Source organism: Triturus cristatus, chromosome 6, assembly GCF_964204655.1.
Source record: "Triturus cristatus chromosome 6, aTriCri1.1, whole genome shotgun sequence".
Lineage (NCBI taxonomy): Eukaryota > Metazoa > Chordata > Amphibia > Caudata > Salamandridae > Triturus > Triturus cristatus.
In genome coordinates, this window is record NC_140589.1 from 635,597,577 (window position 1) to 635,614,500 (window position 16,924).

The 16,924-nt window shown below is 44.7% G+C and overlaps 1 protein-coding gene across 2 annotated transcripts in view; it reads right to left on the minus strand.

Annotated features, from left to right (window-relative positions):
• The window catches only part of KLHL32 (kelch like family member 32), an 816,038-nt gene that overhangs the window by 651,099 nt on the left and 148,015 nt on the right, over nucleotides 1–16,924 (minus strand). For both annotated transcript variants that reach the window (XM_085611126.1, XM_085611127.1), the window contains exon 3: nucleotides 540–720. In XM_085611126.1, the coding sequence (XP_085467252.1) occupies nucleotides 540–720 (181 nt within the window). The remainder of the gene's footprint in view (nucleotides 1–539; nucleotides 721–16,924) is intronic.

Here is a 16,924-nt window from a genome sequence, read left to right on the forward strand (position 1 = left end):
AAACTTCACTAAGTAAACGATAAAGACATAAACATAACCATAAAATATAATCACGTTATGGGATATTTCTTCAGAAAGAAGAATAATGGGTAACTGCGTGCACCACAGGCACCTTCTCATTGTGAACGTAAACCATCTCTTCTATTTACAGCTTAGCAAATCTTGCAAAACAACTAATAGGAAGGCATCTACACAAAGAAGCAATATTGAAATAACAAAAGCTGAAGGACTACTGGGCAGCCACAAAAGCCATCAAGAGTCACACAAGTTTGCCAGGGAAACTCAGACAATAATCAGTTTAAGCCCAACAGTGGGGAAGAATGAAATTTAGTAGCGTGCGCAGGGGTTTGTAGGTCCTTGTTTTTTGCAAGCAAATCATATTTTACATACACGGATACAGGATCCATTTAACACCTTGAATGCATTATTATCACAGAAGCAGATTATAGAATTCATGTTGCTAGTTGAAACACTGTAAGAGCTATATTATACTTTCTTCATAATCATTCAGATTAAGATATAAAAGAGGACACACTTACTCTGAAATAATCACTGCATGCTGCCAAGACTGCCTTATGTGCATGGAATTTCTGCTCCTCAGCAACTAGGGTGACGTCACACAGTATTCCATCATTTCTTTGTTGATTTAGAGCAGCCAGGACATCATCTTTATGAGACTTTGACTGGCAGAGTCTCTGACCAGTTAGCATTTCTTGAACACTGCCAAAACAAAAGAGGTAACAACATCTGTTTAATAACTGCAAAGTACCTTTATGCAGTACAGAGTAGTCGGTGTATACTTCATGTCTTCACTTCAGTTTCACAACAGTGAGGCTGAGAAAGACTGGCCAGCAGTGCTATTTATATTTCAGGGTGCATCAATCTCTGAATGCCATCTTGGTGCTAAATGGGTACTAAATAAAAGAACAGAGTTAAACGTATAACATAGCCAAAGGCAGGGGACCAAAGAGCACAAAACAATGTTGTAAGAGCTCATCAGACTGATAATGATTTTTAGTATTTCAGTGGTTGCCCCTTTTACACTTTCAGTGGCACACACAATGCCTATTAGGGGTAGCTATGGGTATCAGTTGCTACCGCTGGCTTGCCCTGTATTGCCCGAGGTACTGCCCTTGCATCCTCTGTTCAATCCATGAAGACAGAGACCAGACAGAAAGTGTTGCAGTGGAAGCTTTATTCACTTTTGGTTCTTCGCTACTGTGTCCATGCAATTTTTCTATTTAATTTTAGTCACTCCATTCAGTTGCTATACATTTACCCACAGAGGCATTGGTCTTCAGATGGACCTTTCCTCATCGTGGTGAGGGGTGAGAAATCAAGGTGTCCAAATGTCAGCCACCCAATGATGACTAATAATTAGTAGCCAACTTACAAATTGGAAATCAGGTTCAAATATACTACTCTCAGAATCATGCTATAGAAATAAAATATAACTAGTGATCACACCCCGATACGACTCACATTGGCCATCCCTACACACACACACCGACAATTCACATGGAGGCTGCAGCAAAATGCACTCTTGGACCAGGTGTTCCGTAGTGAACTGCATCAGGCGATAGTGGATTATTTTGAACATAACTCTGGATCTGTTGGCAGTGCAGGGACACTGTGGGAGGCCTTTAAGGCCAATGCCAGGGGTAATTGTATAAGTAAACATGTGGGCATATTCCGGGACATAAAACAACAACTATCGATGGTAGAAAGGGATATCAGAAGACTTGAGGCGGAATACATAACAACGCAAAACAACACACTATTAGCAGAAATTTGACAAAAGACAGATACCCACCATAAATTTGCAGAGGATGAGCTAAAATATATATCGCACAGGTACACGGCACGCACTTACGGGGAAGGAGGACGATCCGGCCACACGATATCACATAAAATAAAACCTGCACATATGACTACGTACGTAACGCAGATTATGAATGTACAACATCAACCACTATACGATACTCCTGCCATACTTGACTGTTTTACAAAATGTTACACCCAATTATATACCACTCAATCAACAGTATCTGCACCCGACATAAACGAGTACCTGGGCGACATAGGACTAGCATGGTTATCTGATGTACACAGAGAGTACTTTTGCCACCACATCACAGAAGACAAAATTAAAGACTCAATAAAGTCCCTCCCAAATAATAAGGCACCAGGTCTAGATGGCCTCAAAGGAGAGTTTTACAAAGAATTCCGTGACCTTCTGATTCCACACTTGGCAGAAATGTACGAAGAGGCCTATGAAGAAGGTAAACTCCCGACAACACTACGGGAAGCACTCTTGATTGCACTCCCTAAACCAGATAAAGATTTAACTCAGTGTGACTCCTATCGCCCGCTATCCCTATTAAACATAGATGCTAAGATGTTAGCCAAACTTACAGCAACACACATACAGCCGTTAATATGCATCCTGATATTGCCGGATCAAGTGGACTTTATGTCAACATGATCTACTACCCAAAATATACGCACAATATTTGCATTGTACCATCAACTAGACCCTGATATCCCAGCGACCGAAAGCCTTTGATTCGCAGGAATGGGTTTTCATGTTCGCAATCCTGCGCAGGATGGGCTTTCCTGAGCCGTTCCTGCGATGGATAACACTACTATATAATGAACCTCGGGCACGAGCCAGAATAAACAAGGAACACATCACATCCCATTGACATAGGTAGAGGAACGAGACAGAGATGTCCACTTTCACCAATGCTATTTGCAATTAACCATAGAACCCTTAGCATGCAAAATCCGTCAAAAACACTAAGTCAGCTTTACAGTTCACTCTCCGTCCTATTGGCATGATATGGTACTATATATACGCCACCCCAACACTAACTTACATCCTCTTATAAGGGAATTTATTCGGTTTCAACATTACTCAGGAATCCGAATAAACTGGGGCTTATCAGTAGTCATACCTCTCACAACGTCCACAACAAAACCAACACTAGACTATCCCTTGAAATGGCAAATGGACCCGGTTAAGTATCTTGGCGTATGGATACACCGCAATCCAGAAATGGTAATCAGAGAAAACTATGGCAGAGCCCTGACAAAACTGGAAGAGCAAATAGATCGATGGATTAAAATGCCCTTATCATTAGCAGACAGAATTGCTTTGCAAAAAATGATTGTGCTGCCAAGGTTCTTATACTTGCTTTGGAATATACCGATTGGTTTAACACAGGCATTATTCACAAAATTGAGGTCTGCCCTCCAACGCTGGGCAGGTAAACAGGCCAGAGTAAGTTGGAAAACGCTTACAAAACCATATCACCAGGGGGGTTTCGGGGCTCCAGACCTCCAACTATACTTTTACTGTGCACAAGCACAGCATGCACATTATTGGCTACATCCCCATGCGCATATTCCGCATATAGCAGTAGAACATGATAGCGTGCATCCTTCACCATTGACAACATATATAATGGACCCAAGGAGAACTGCGACGAGGGGGAAAATACACACGGTCTCCTGCACTTCTCATGCATGGCATACATTAGCATATAGAGCAGATAAGCTACCGATATATGCCAAGGCACTCCCAATGGCTCACCAGCCCAGACTCACCATTACTCAAGAAAAGAGAATGTTACTGTTACTAGTAGAGATGGGACTAACTACCATTGGCAATGTATTTCCACACAATAAGTTCATTTCACTGGAAGACCCATCCCTCTGCACACACCAGGCGCCATTGAGGAAGTTTGCATACTTGCAATTACGTATGGCACTTAAGGAATTGTACACAGCATTTCCTGAGGAACCCACACAGTTGAATGCATTACAAATACCAATAAACAATAAAGCCAGTGTCCAAAAAGGGGCACTCTAATCAATATGGTACATCGATCAATCGAGCAACGAGCCTCAGATTCCCTGTGAACCGTTATGTTCACAGGAAATAGGCTTGGCAAATTTGGAACAATACCCAATGGGTATGAAAAAAGCCCTCACTCACCAACCTGGTCGGTGACATGCTTCATCATTGGGCTTCCACTGGGACGACCGAATGTCATCCCAGTGTGCTGCGACGCCAGGTTACTGCGGAGCTGGGTTGGTTGTGTGGGGAAAGTGAATTTAAAATAACCAATCAAGTCAAAAAAGAAACTTTATTAATTTTGCTTAAAAGGCAAGAAATAAAAAGGAGTGAGGGTCAAAAAAATAAAAGACCTGGTTCACTCCGTGGCGGTCAACATGTTTCTGCCTCAAAGATTGCTAATCGGGCATTCGTCAGGACCAGAGGGGGATGTGCGTAGCCCCGGTGGTGTGCACGCTCTAAGGTACACCCAACCGTGGGCTGATGTGTGAAAAATCAAAAAGCACACTGAGTAGTGTGAACTCCGCCAGGAAAGTTAATTGTGGGGAGAGGAACGAGTTTACTAGCGAGGCCTGTCCGTTGGAAGCCTCATGGGTCCCGGTAGGGGGGTGGGAGCAAAATGGCACACCGCCCTTGCTGCTCTCAACCCGCGTTATGCCTAAACAGCCTCTTGCTGCCGGGTCCGGAGTGTGCATTACAAATACTACTAACAAGACCCACACGTTTAAACCTAGTAACATGTCTATACAATGTATCACAGAATGAACAAAGACAGGGACCAAACATTGCAAAATGGGAAACAACTATTGGTGAACCTATAGACGAGCATGACTGGGAATATAGTTGTACACAGTTGTAACAAACTGTAACTTACGGATTATCCACTTGAAATTCCTACACCAAACATATTACACCCCGGCCAAACTACATAAATACGGACTTGGAGCGGAAGATAATTGTCATAGATGCCACACACCAAACGCAGACTTTCTACATAGGTCATGCTCATAACTCTACAAGTATTGGCAAGACATCACTGACAAGCTAACGACTATGTTCTCCGAGCAAATACCAAACACACCACTGGTATGCATATTGGGAGTACGCAAACTCAAATTAGCTAGACGACGGAAATTTTTGGCTGTTGCCTTACTACTCGCTAAAAGATGCATAGCTATGCGCTGGAGAAGCAAAAGGCCCCCAAGATTTAAAGACTGGCTCACTGACATGACCTACTGGAAGGAGACACTGGAGGTCTATGCAGAGGAAATACCACACGCCTCCCGACCTAGAGACTTCTGGGAACCACTAGTACACTACCTACTAACAACGAAAAGCGACGAAGTAACATAATACAGAATTTCAAGGACTTACAAAACTTAGAATGTCGAGGAGGAGAGAATAGGAGCTAAATAGATGTGGTTATGCTACAGTGTGGTATACCAGACCATGTTACAATCACGGCCTGAACTGATGATACAGAGTTTATTATTAATTTTATGTCAACACATTGTGCAGTTGCTGTATGTACTAGAGAATAAGTAAAGATATGTGGAAAATGTATACATAATATATAAGAAAGTTACCTGTTTGTAATAGCAATGCTGCCGGTCGAAAAACATAAAATAATAATATAAATAAAATATTACAGTTGGAAGTTCCCAACCATTTAAAGAAATTTAATCTAACACAAATTATACAAACTAGGTGTTCAGCTGTGGCTACACAGAACAAGAGGAAAATAACCTGATGTTCTGAAAATAATACATGACTATCATGCATTTAGAAATCAGATAGTTGTAAGCAATTTCTGAGGAAAGAACTTTTTGACACAATAAAAGACTCAGACAAATACAAATAATTTGGTTATTGTATCAACGATCCATAATCAACGCATATAAGTAACATATTAAGAAGCTCTGTCAACAGCTCGCAGTATAAAACCACATATTTAGTCAAAGTAAATCTATTTCTAAATAAAAGAATCAATAAGAGGATGTTTTAGAGTTAGAAGTAGAGTTAGGGATAGGCTATTACCAAAAAAAGCAGGAGGATAGTTCACAGGAGTTCTGCTAGCATGGGCAAAAAGTTCAAGTTAGAGTTCACTAAGGAAATAGGTCCATGGGCATGGGCAATGGGAGTGGAGCATTAATCGGGAAAGTTAGACTGGAGGCAAGGAAGCAAAAGGGGCCCAAAATGCAAAACAGCTTGGCTCCTTCCTCCTTGGAATGTCACTTTTTAAACACCATATTATCCATTTGTGACATCAGTTGTCACCATACGATGGTCTACCCGTCCTGTGACCATTCTTCCATTCACCAGGTACAAAATTGATACTCCAATATGTATTACAATATTGCTCATGAGAAACCACTGTCCTGTTCATTCCGTCCTCACAGGTTAGTTAACAATGAACGTATTGCTTTGTTTCTCTTCACGGATGTAGTCAAAGATTAGATTACCACCAATTCATACACAAAGAAATACTAAAAAGTGTCTTGTTGATTAAAGAATGTTGCAAAAACAGAACAGATAAAGCAACATTTGAGGAAGCGTATCAAAAGTCAATGACACTAGATTATGAAATAATGCAGCCTAAGGAAAAAGGCAATTCAATGCATTTTAAAGTTAGCATTTCTGATTTAGTAAAAATAAACTCATAATTAAGTTCTAGCATTAATGAAATAAGGTTGTCAGTGATCATTACACAAAAATGTTCAACTCTAATTGCGGCCTACTACTAAAATTTCAAAAAGAACCTACATACAAACTAATCCTAAAAATCATTCAAATAAAAGCATTTGTAAAAATATACGAACTTAATAATGTTAGGCATTTTTACTGAAAGTTTCAGTCATATAGCATATTGCCTATATAAATTGCACCACTGTTTATATTGCTATGGTGCTTTACAATTAAGTCAATAGAAATGCTAAGTTTCATCTTTAAAATTTCATAACTAACTTGTTAAAATATAAAATAATCAGTTAATAAACATGTTAAATTTATTATGTGATTAAGCCTGCTATATTTACATATCTAAGAACACTTTGCAGTGCTGGTACTTACATTTTTCTCAGTTTCAAAGTCATTTTTGTAAACGAGTGCGAAGTGTACGTTAGACTTTTTGTTGTCACAATCAGTTTGTGTGTAGTGTGAAGAGTGATCATCTTTTACCCTGTTTCAAAACTAAGCTTTCTTTCTTTTTTCCACTCCCACTTCTTGCCCTTCCTCTCATTCCTCATTGGCTGCTATGGTGTTAAGAGAGGGACATGGGGCCAACTCATTGATTCCACTGGAAGTCAAAGGGTGAATGTTGTCACTTCTGCTACCTGAGGCATATTGGTGAATTGATGGCCATGCTTCTTTTCAATCAATCAATCAAATCAATCAATCAAGGGGATTATAGCGTTCACTACTCACCCGTAAGGGTCACGGGTCGCTTGGGGGGGGTCAGGCAGCTCCGAGGTCATCCGAAGAGCCAGGTCTTGAGGTATTTTCTGAACGCTTGCAGTGTAGGGCTTTGTCTGATGCTGAGGGGGAGTTCGTTCCAGGTCTTGGCCGCGATGTAGGAGAAGTATCTGCCCCCCTTTCTGGCGCTGTGGAAGCGGGGGATTTCGGAAAGGGCTAGGTCGGCGGAGCAGAGGTTTCTCTTGAGGGCGTGAAAGGAGATGCTTTCATTGAGGTATTGGGATCCGGCATTGTGGATGGCTTTGTAGGCATGTATGAGTAGCTTGAGGGTAATTCTCTTTTCGACTGGGAGCCAGTGGAGTTCTCGGAGGTGCTGAGTGATGTGGTCATGTCGTGGGATGCTGAGGACGAGTCTGGCTGCAGCGTTCTTGACAGTCTGCAGTTTGTGAAGGAGAGATTTGTTGATTCCAGCGTAGAGAGCGTTACTGTAGTCCAGCCTGCTGGTGATGAGTGCGTGGGTGACAGTCTTTCTGGATTTGGGGGATTCCATTTCAAGGACTTGCAGAGTATGCAGAGGGTGTTGAAGCATGTGGAGGACACGGCATTGATATGTCGGTTCATGGTGAGTAGAGTATGATGCAGAGGTTGCGGGCGTGGTCAATGGGGGTGGGAGGGCTTCCGAGGGTAGGCACCAGGTTTTGCCCCACGTGGCAGAGGTGGATCCGAGGATGAGAACTTCCGTTTTCTCCGAGTTAAGCTTCAGGCAGCTGCAGCTCATACAGGATGCAACGTCCTTCATTCCTTCCTAGAAACTGAGCCTGGTGATGTCAGGTTCCTTTGTGAGGGAGAGGATGAGCTGGGAGTCATCGGCGTAAGATACTATGTTGAGCCTATGTTTTCTGATGATGGTTTCAAGGGGGGCCCATGTAGATATTGAAAAGCGTGGGACTGAGGGAGGATCCTTGGGGTACTCCACATCTGATATCTGTGGGTTTGGAGAGGAAGGGCAGGAGTGTTATTCTTTGTGTTCTGCCGGAGAGGAAAGAGCGGATCCAGTCCAAGGCGATTCCCTGTATGCCGGCGTTGTGGAGTCTGGGAGACTGTGTCGAAGGCTGCTGAAAGGTCTAGTAGGATGAGGACTGCAGTGTGGCCTTGATCGAGAAGGGTGCGGATGTCTTCCGTAGCAGCTAGGAGGGCGGTCTCGGTGCTGTGGTTGCTGCGGAATCCGGATTGAGATGAGTTGACGATGTTGTTGGTTTCTATGAAGTGCGTTAGCTGGGTTTTGATCATTTTCTTGTTGACTTTGGTGGCGAAAGGGAAGATAGAGATTGGCCTGTAGTTCTTGAGGTCAGTTGGGTCTGCAGAGGGCTTCTTGAGGAGGGATTTGACTTTGCCGCATTTCCATTCATCGGGGAACGTGCCTGTTTCGAGGGCGCAGTTAATCGTCCGTCATAGTTCTTGTGCGACCCTGTGGAAGATGTGCGGCGGGTAGTGGGTGCTACAGAGTAGATGCTCTTCATACTCTTTTTGGTGTATTCGGTGATGACAGGGGTCCAGGTGAGGAGGGTCAGTTGGGTTGCGTTGCTTGTGGAAGATGTAGGGTCGATGCCTTGGTCGTCGAAGTAGTCATATAGTGTCCTGATCTTGTGATGGAAGAAGGAGCGGAGTTTGTTGCAGAGGTCCTGAGAGGGAGGGGCTTCAGAGGTTACGCTGTGGGGTCTGGTGAATTCTTGTGTGATGGTAAAGAGTTCCTTGGAGTTGTGGGATTTAGAGAGGATTCTGTCCTGAATGAAGCTTCTATTCGTAGCTCTGATGAGTTGGTGGTGTGTCGTGGTGGCGGCTCTGTAGGCAGTGTGTGCTTCCAGGGTTTTGCTGTTTCTCCACGCTTTCTCAAGTCATCGGAACGAGCGCTTGGATTCTCGGAGGTCCGTGATGAACCAGGTAGCTTTTGTGTTGTGTCTTGTGTCAGAGTTCTGGAGGTGGGGCGAGCGTGTTAGCTCAGTCGGCGATCAATTGGTGGAAGTTGTTGGATGTAGTGTTAGCGTCTGTCATGGTGGGGGGAGGAGAGCAGCAGAGGGCAGAGGCGAGGTGCTCTTTGGTGATCTTGCTCCAGTTTCTGCTGATGATGCATGGCGTAGGCTTGTGTGTGGTGGGTTTCGAGAAGGAGAAGTGGACGCAGTGGTTGTCCGTCAAGAGAGGTTGTGTGGTGTGACTGAAGCAAAGGTTGTTTCCTCCAGCTAAGATGGGGTTGAGAGTGTGTCCTGCCATGTGAGTGGGGGTGGTGACTAGTTGCTTCAGTACGATGTTGGCAAGGTTCTCTAGGAGGGCGGTGGAGTTGGGGGTCGCTGAGGTTGTCAAGGTGGAAATGTAGGTTTCCAAGCAGTACGTAGTCCGTAGAGGAAAGGGCGTGGGGCGCAATGTAGTCTGCGATGGTGTTGGTGAACGGGGAGCGTGGTCCAGGAGGTCTGTAGGCAAGAGTTCTGCGTAGTGTTCTGGGGTTGGTCTGGATCTGAAAATGAATGTGTTCCATGGGGGGAGAGGCGTAGTTCGAGATGGAGATTGTCAGTCGGAGGAAGCTTTTGTGGACGATGTCAAGACCACCTCCAGGGTGGTTGGGACAATCTTGTACCCATCGGGGATGGCGGTTGCGATGTCGGGCGTGGAGCTGGCATTGGTCCAGGTCTCTGTGAGGAAGGTGAAGTTGGACAAGAGGGTGTTGAGGCGGTCCCAAATTTCGACTGCGTGTCTGCGTGACTACATAAGTCTATGGTTTAAAAGACAAAAGAGTGCGGAGTGCGCTGCAGATGAAAAGTCCCTAATTATTTCTCACCATGATCTGGAAAAAGTCCTTCTGTCCGCAAGTGTATTCTGAAATGAGGAGCTGACGGGACAGAGGCTCTGTCCCATCAGCGGAGAAATAATTAGGGACTTTTCAATTGCAGCGCACTCCGCGCTCTTTTGTCTTTTAAACCATAGACTTATGTAGTCCTCATTCTTTCGTTTGTAGAAACACTTCGGACTGGCACAAATTTAAAATCCAACCGAATGGTGGATGTTTAACTCATTAAGTTTATCAGGTATGTCTCACCCTCTTAAAGACTCATGTTTTTTCATTAATGATGGCACATTTTTCAGTCACCGACTCAGGCCTTCACTGTTCACAGGCTCCAAACCGGCTGGTGGAGTCCCTTCAGATTTACTCTTCTACACTTACCTGACCCAGAATCCTTCGACGCAGGGTTAAGCCATAATCTACTCTTTGGTAAGAATTCCCCTATAAATGCATATAGTGCCACACACTTTTGCTCTATAACACACACCTGACTGTGATCTTTCAATCAACCCTTAGGCTGTCATCTCTCCCCCTCCTGCCTTGAGGAAGCCCCGCTTTGACACATTCACATTTGCACGATACACAGGGTCGAAATGTCGGCGTATTATCTATGTCCACGCAAAGCTTAAGAATGCAGTCCTATTCATTATTGGATCATTAAGCATATGTGTTATTTAATAAGGACGTCTTTGTAAATTCTTTCCCCCCCCCGTCACATTGTTCACAATTTATTTTGTACATAGTATTTTATCACTATTCACCACTTGTCACTGTTCACTACAGTCACGCATTTCACATTTGCAATTGAAAGTGCAAATTGCAACAGCCTTTGATCATCTTTTTGACTCTCTCTTAAAGATGTATTTACTCAATATTCATGGTGTGTGTTATAATTGATTAATTTCCTTTGCAAATCATTGTTTCTTATGTGAATAAGCTATTGCTACATATTCAAAGTAATTGACCCCCCCGACAGAACCATTGTTACTTTCAATTACTTAGTGACCGCTGGGCACATCTTTCAGGCATGCATAGTGGCTTGTGAGTGACTAGTGCAACCTTCTGCTGCAGCAGTATGCTGCCCCTTGTCCTCCTGTACCATGTCTCTGCAGTGAAATGGGATCCCCAGTTCAGATTTAAGCCAAGCCCTACATCCACTGCTCAGATGCCACAGGACATCTTGCCCATACTTTGGCCATAACCAACTGGCTCTAGGTGCAGAAAATTAGTATTTGACAAAGTCCTATTCATAGGTCGCCATCACCTAGTGCCTACTGGGCTTGCTAGGCATCAGACAGAATGACTCAGCTACTTCAAATGCAGCCGCCATGGAGGTATTATTACTAGAAGAAAGGCCTTGAATGCTTGTAACCGTGCCCATAATCCCTGGTGGACACAACCTTCCTTCATGCCCAGAGGAATCTGGGTGCATGGTGTGAACATCAGCAATTCCCTGCCTCTAGTCCACATGCACACATACCCAAGGTATTAGCATCCAGAGGGCATGACCTCAGTACTTTTTTGCATGCTCTGGAAATAGGCTGCAGCCTATTTATAGACAAACGATGCATTCAGTTCTTCTGTTGCGACCACAGAAGGTGCAATTTCTGTTCATGCTCATCTGGCTCAGAGATGAGGGCACGGCCTTCGGCCACACCCTGTTCCCAGTTTACATGTCCCCATTGGCCTTATTGGTATTTGACCCGGCTTCCAACTTTAAATGATGTTTGAGGTTTGGAGTACTGCTGCCACAAAAGAGAATATATATAGATGCCATGGACTGTGCCAAGTGCGTTAGCCCCTTGGCCAATAGGTGGGTACATGGGCATAGAAGATGGAAATAAGGCAGTGTTTTCGCAGTAAGCAAATAGATATGGAGACAAAAATAATCTGCAGTGCTAGGGATGCCACTGATGAGGTGTTAACAGTGATATTATTAAAACATAGAGTGTATAAATAAAATAAAAAAATCCATTCACTAACACATTAATTACATTTATAAGCCAACAGTACTACTTTCAACATCTAGATGCCTTCAAAATTCATACACATTCAAATAATAATGCATTTTCACAACAAAGTGATGTGGTAAGTAGGAATGATTTGAGGTTTAGAGGATTTCTTAGATTTTTTGATTCAGATGCCACAGTTGTTGCCATTACTGATGTCATAAATTACATTATCAGTGCAAAGAGAACATAACGAATGCTGTAATTCATTTCACTAGCATAGATTGGCCGGCATTGAAAGTAGTGTGTAATGTTTGTGGAAAAGGGCATTATGACAAGAATTGTAAAGTGATTTGAATAGGAATCGTCAGCAGGCAAATAAGACTGTGGTGAAGTTGTACTACAACTGAAAGGTGGGAGCAAGGATGGGCCCGCTAAATGTGTCAAGTCGTATGGTGCTGGAGTCAATATGTTATTTGACTCAGGGGCAAAAATCACATTGGTATCTAAAGAAGGCTAGTACAACAACTTAACAAAAGCACTACATTTCTCAAGCCAGATATCAAGACATTAGCTTATGGAAGAGAGCCAATAAAACATGAAGGATACTTTTATGGTGAACTTGAGTGCAGTGGGAGGTATGCTGCTGAGGAAATGTGTGTCAACTAAAGGTGATAGCATTATAAGTTGAGCATGTGAGAAAGACATGGGTCTGTTTTAGATCCGAATACTGATCCTTCCACTAAACTAAAAGATACAGTTATGTTAATAGTGTGACTTATGTTATGTTAGAAGGTTTTAACAGCTGCCTCAGCTAAGAGGCGTCCTGGCGCTAAGCAACAGAAGAGCAGTACACAAAGAGCGCTAAAGGCCTACAAAAAGAATGTCTTGATCGCTTTCCTGAAATGGAAATAATTGGTAAGCCCTCGAATGTGGACTGGCAGAGAGTTCCACAGAATGGCAGCTCTGTTCTGGAAGGAGCGCCCACCTGCACGGACTTTTCTCACTCGGGGGATCACTACCAAACATTGTCCCATAGATCGTAGTGATCGTGTGGGAGTATAAGGTAGAAGAAGATCAGACAAAATTTGGGGGGATGGCAGTTTCAGAATTTTAAAGGCAGTGCAAAGTGCTTTAAACTCAATTCGCCTGGCTACAGGTAGCCCGTGAAGGAGACGGATAGCACTAGTCACTGGACAAGTTCTGCGCAAGCCCAGGAGAGATCTTGTGGCTGTATTCTGGACTCTCTGTAGCCTCTGAATTTCGGACTTATTAGCTCCTAAATATAGCGAGCAAGCATAATCAAGCCTTGATAAGATCAGGGCCTGAATAATGATCTGCCTGGTTGTAGCATCGAAAAAGGCCAGAAGAGATTTGAGCCCGCGCAACAGACCAAAGCAAGTGCCTGCCACCTTTTTTGTCTGGATCTGAAAATCAAGTGAGCTGTCCATCCAAACCCCCAAGTTCTTCACTACAGGCTTGGGGGTGGGTGCCGTACCTAGACTCGCAGGCCACCACAGATCACTCCAGCGGCCATGGTTCCCTCCCACCAGCAACACCTCTGACTTGTTAGAATTCAGTTGTAGACAGTTGGCCGTCATCCACTCTGCGACTACTGAGAGGTCGCCCTGAAATTTCCTGGCGTCCTGCTCAGGGTCACTCGAGAGAGCCACCACCAACTGGGTGTCATCGGCATAAGAGACCATGGACAACCCTCTGCTCCTGGCAACCTCCGCCAAAGGTTGAACATAAAGATTGAAAAGCAGGGGGCTCAAGGATGAACCCTGTGGAACCCCCTGACCAATAGGGAAGGTGTCAGAAGCAAAAGGGGGCGCGACTACCTGAAATGTCCTATCGGCTAAGAAGGAGGACAACCATCTAAGAGCGAACCCAGAGACTCCAGCCTCAGATAAGCGATTCAGCAGGATGACGTGGGACACAGTGTCAAACGCAGCACTTAGATCCAGAAGGATCAGTGCCGACGTCTGCCCCGCGTCTAAGGCCGTCCACAGATATTCAGTTACGGCCAAAAGTGCTGACTCTGTACTGTGACCGGGCCGGAAGCCATTTTGAGAAGGATCAAATCTCCTATGTACAGTAAAAAAATCCGTAAGAAGGGAGGTAATATAGGCCTCAGTAATTTTCGTAACCCAAGGTAGCAGGGAAATGGGACGAAAGATTTCTGGTTTATAGGGGTCTAAGGAAGGTTTCTTAAGCAGCGGAAGGACCCTGGCCTGTTTCCAGGCCCTGGGCACAACCGCCGCGCTCATAGACCCGTTGATCGCGGTTTCCAAAGGGTGGATAATGGTAGATAATATTTTTTTTAATTGGTCAGGCTTAAAAGGGTCAGCAGGAGAGCCTGACTTTACCTTGAAGCAAAGTGTCAGTAAAAGCTCTTGTGTTATGGAGGGAAAAGCTTCAAGGATCCCGTCAATAGGTTTGCAGGAGGTCTCAGGAAGGCCTGTGGGGACCATAGGAAAGCTTTTATAAATATCCTCAACCTTCTTAATAAAGAAATTGGCCAGTTCTTCGCACTGCGAATCGGAAGTAATCCCTGAACTTACAGCGTCTTCCTGAGTTTTAAGCCCCAACACTATAGAAAAGATAGTCTTAGAACTACCCCTGTTCTGCTCGGCATAGAATGCGGCACACATGATAATGGAGTGGATACAAATATGCTTACTGAGTTTCCAAGGATTTTTCCAAGGTCAGTTAGGCTGTTCAGAGGACTTGCACATGAAATAGTTTTGAGAGGCAATGCACATCCCATAGCAAGCAAACTTAGAGATGTGCTACCAGCAGTAAAGGAGGCCTTATCACAGGCACTGGAAAAAGGGAAGAAGAATCAATCAATAATCAATCAATATGGATTTTTAAAGTGCAGTTAATTTGAACAGCCAGGTCTTGAGGGACATTCGGAATTCCAGAAGTGAGGTGATGGTCTGGAGGTGTGTGGCGAGGCAGAGCGCAATCTTTGATGGTTGATGGAAGTTCAGGCGGTGGTTTATGTAGACAGGTCCTTGGTTGTTTAGAGCCTTGAGTGTGTGGGTCAGCAGTTTGAATTGGCATCTCTTCTGTAGAGGAAGCGATTGGAGTTTCCGGAGGTGGGGTGTGATGTGGGTACGTTGGGGAAGGCAGAGGATGAGTCTGGCTGCGGCATTCTATATGGTCTGAGGTCTCTGTAGGAGGTGTGTGGTGATTCCTAAATAAAGGGCATTGCCGTAGTCCAGTCGACTGGTGATGCGCATTTGTGTCACAGTGCGTCTCACGTGTAGGGGTAGGTACCTGATGATTTTACATAGCATGCGCAGAGTGAGTAAGCAGATGGAGGAGACAGCGCTGATCTGTGATTTCATGGTGAGCTTGTTGTCAATCATGATTCCAAGGTTTCTGGCGTGTTTAGAGGGAGTGGGTTTGGGTCCTAAATCTGATGGCCATCAGGGGTCGTTCTATGTGTTGCTGCTGTTGCCAAAGATCAGTACTTCTGTCTTGTCTGTGTCAGTAGCAGGCAGTTGTTCTTCATCCAGTTGGAGATGTTTGTCATGCATCTGTGGAAGTTAGTTCTGGTGGCGGTGGGGTCGTCGGTGAGTGAGAGGATAAGTTGTGTGTCATCTGTGTAGGAAATTATGTTGAGACAGTGGAATCTGCCAATGTTGGCCAGCACGATCCTATATGCTTTGAAGAGCCATAGCGGACACTGCAAGTGATTTCCTTGGGTTTAGAGATGAAAGGTGGGAGGTGGATCCTCTGGGTTCTTCCGGTGAGGAAGGATATGATCCATCTGAGTGGGGCCCTTTCAATGCCGCTGCGATGGAGTCTTTTGATCAGTGTGTGGTGGGATACGGTGTTGAAGGCTGTTGAGAGATCGAGAAGAATCAAAGCTGCTGTTTCTCTTCAGTCGAGGAGGGTTCATATTTCGTCGGTGGCTGCAAATAGGGAGGTTTTGGTGCTGTGATTGCTGCGGAAGACGGATCGGGAGGTGTTGAGTAGTTGGTTCTGCTCCAGGCATGTCATGAGTTTATTGTTGATGATCTTTTCTCGTACCTTCGCTGGAAATGGTTGCAAGGAGATTGGCCAGTAGTTTTTTAGTTTGCTGGGGTCAGCGGGTTTTTTTTTAGTAGTGGTCTGACTTCGGCATGTTTCCAGGCATCAGGAAATGTTGCAGTGGTGATACAGGTGTTGAGTAGGATGGTGAGTTCCTGGCTGATCCTTTGGTTTCCGAGTGAATGGATTTCATGGTGGAGGTGGTGTCCTGGGTGGAGAGGATATTCGAGGTGGTCAGTGTGTGGTTCGCGTCGGTTGCGGCGGTGGCGTATTTGTAGAGTAAGTCCGTAGGTATGGGTTGGGGATGGGTGAGATTGACACACAGCTTCTCGTTTTCGCTGGCAGCAGGGTTGGTGAATTCCTTAACGATGTTGAAAAGTTCCTTGGTGTTGTTTGCACTGCTTTTGATGCGTGCTGCAAGGGCTGTCTTCGTTGTTGCCCTCAGCAGGCATTGGTTGAGGTGTCCTTAATGGTAAGCTATCTCCTCTCCAGCTGTTTGCTGTCTTGTTTGGCTGTTCTGAGTTCTTGGGTGTACCTTTTTGGAGATGTTCTCTGGGTATTGCTCTTGATGGCGGCGATACTGTCTGCGCAATTGGTGATCCAGGCGTTGACGTTTTTCCCTCCCTGTTTGAGGATGGTGGCGGTAGCAGGGTTGGAAGTGTTAAGGGTGTTCGCCCAGTGGGTGTCTGCAATTTTGTTCCACCTCTGGTGGGGGGCATTGGTCATTTTGGGAGGGGCAGTGTGGAGGCTGGAGATGCTGAAGTGGACGATGGAGTCATTGGTCCATGTGAGTTCTGTGACATGGCTGTATTTGATGCAGTTGCTCGA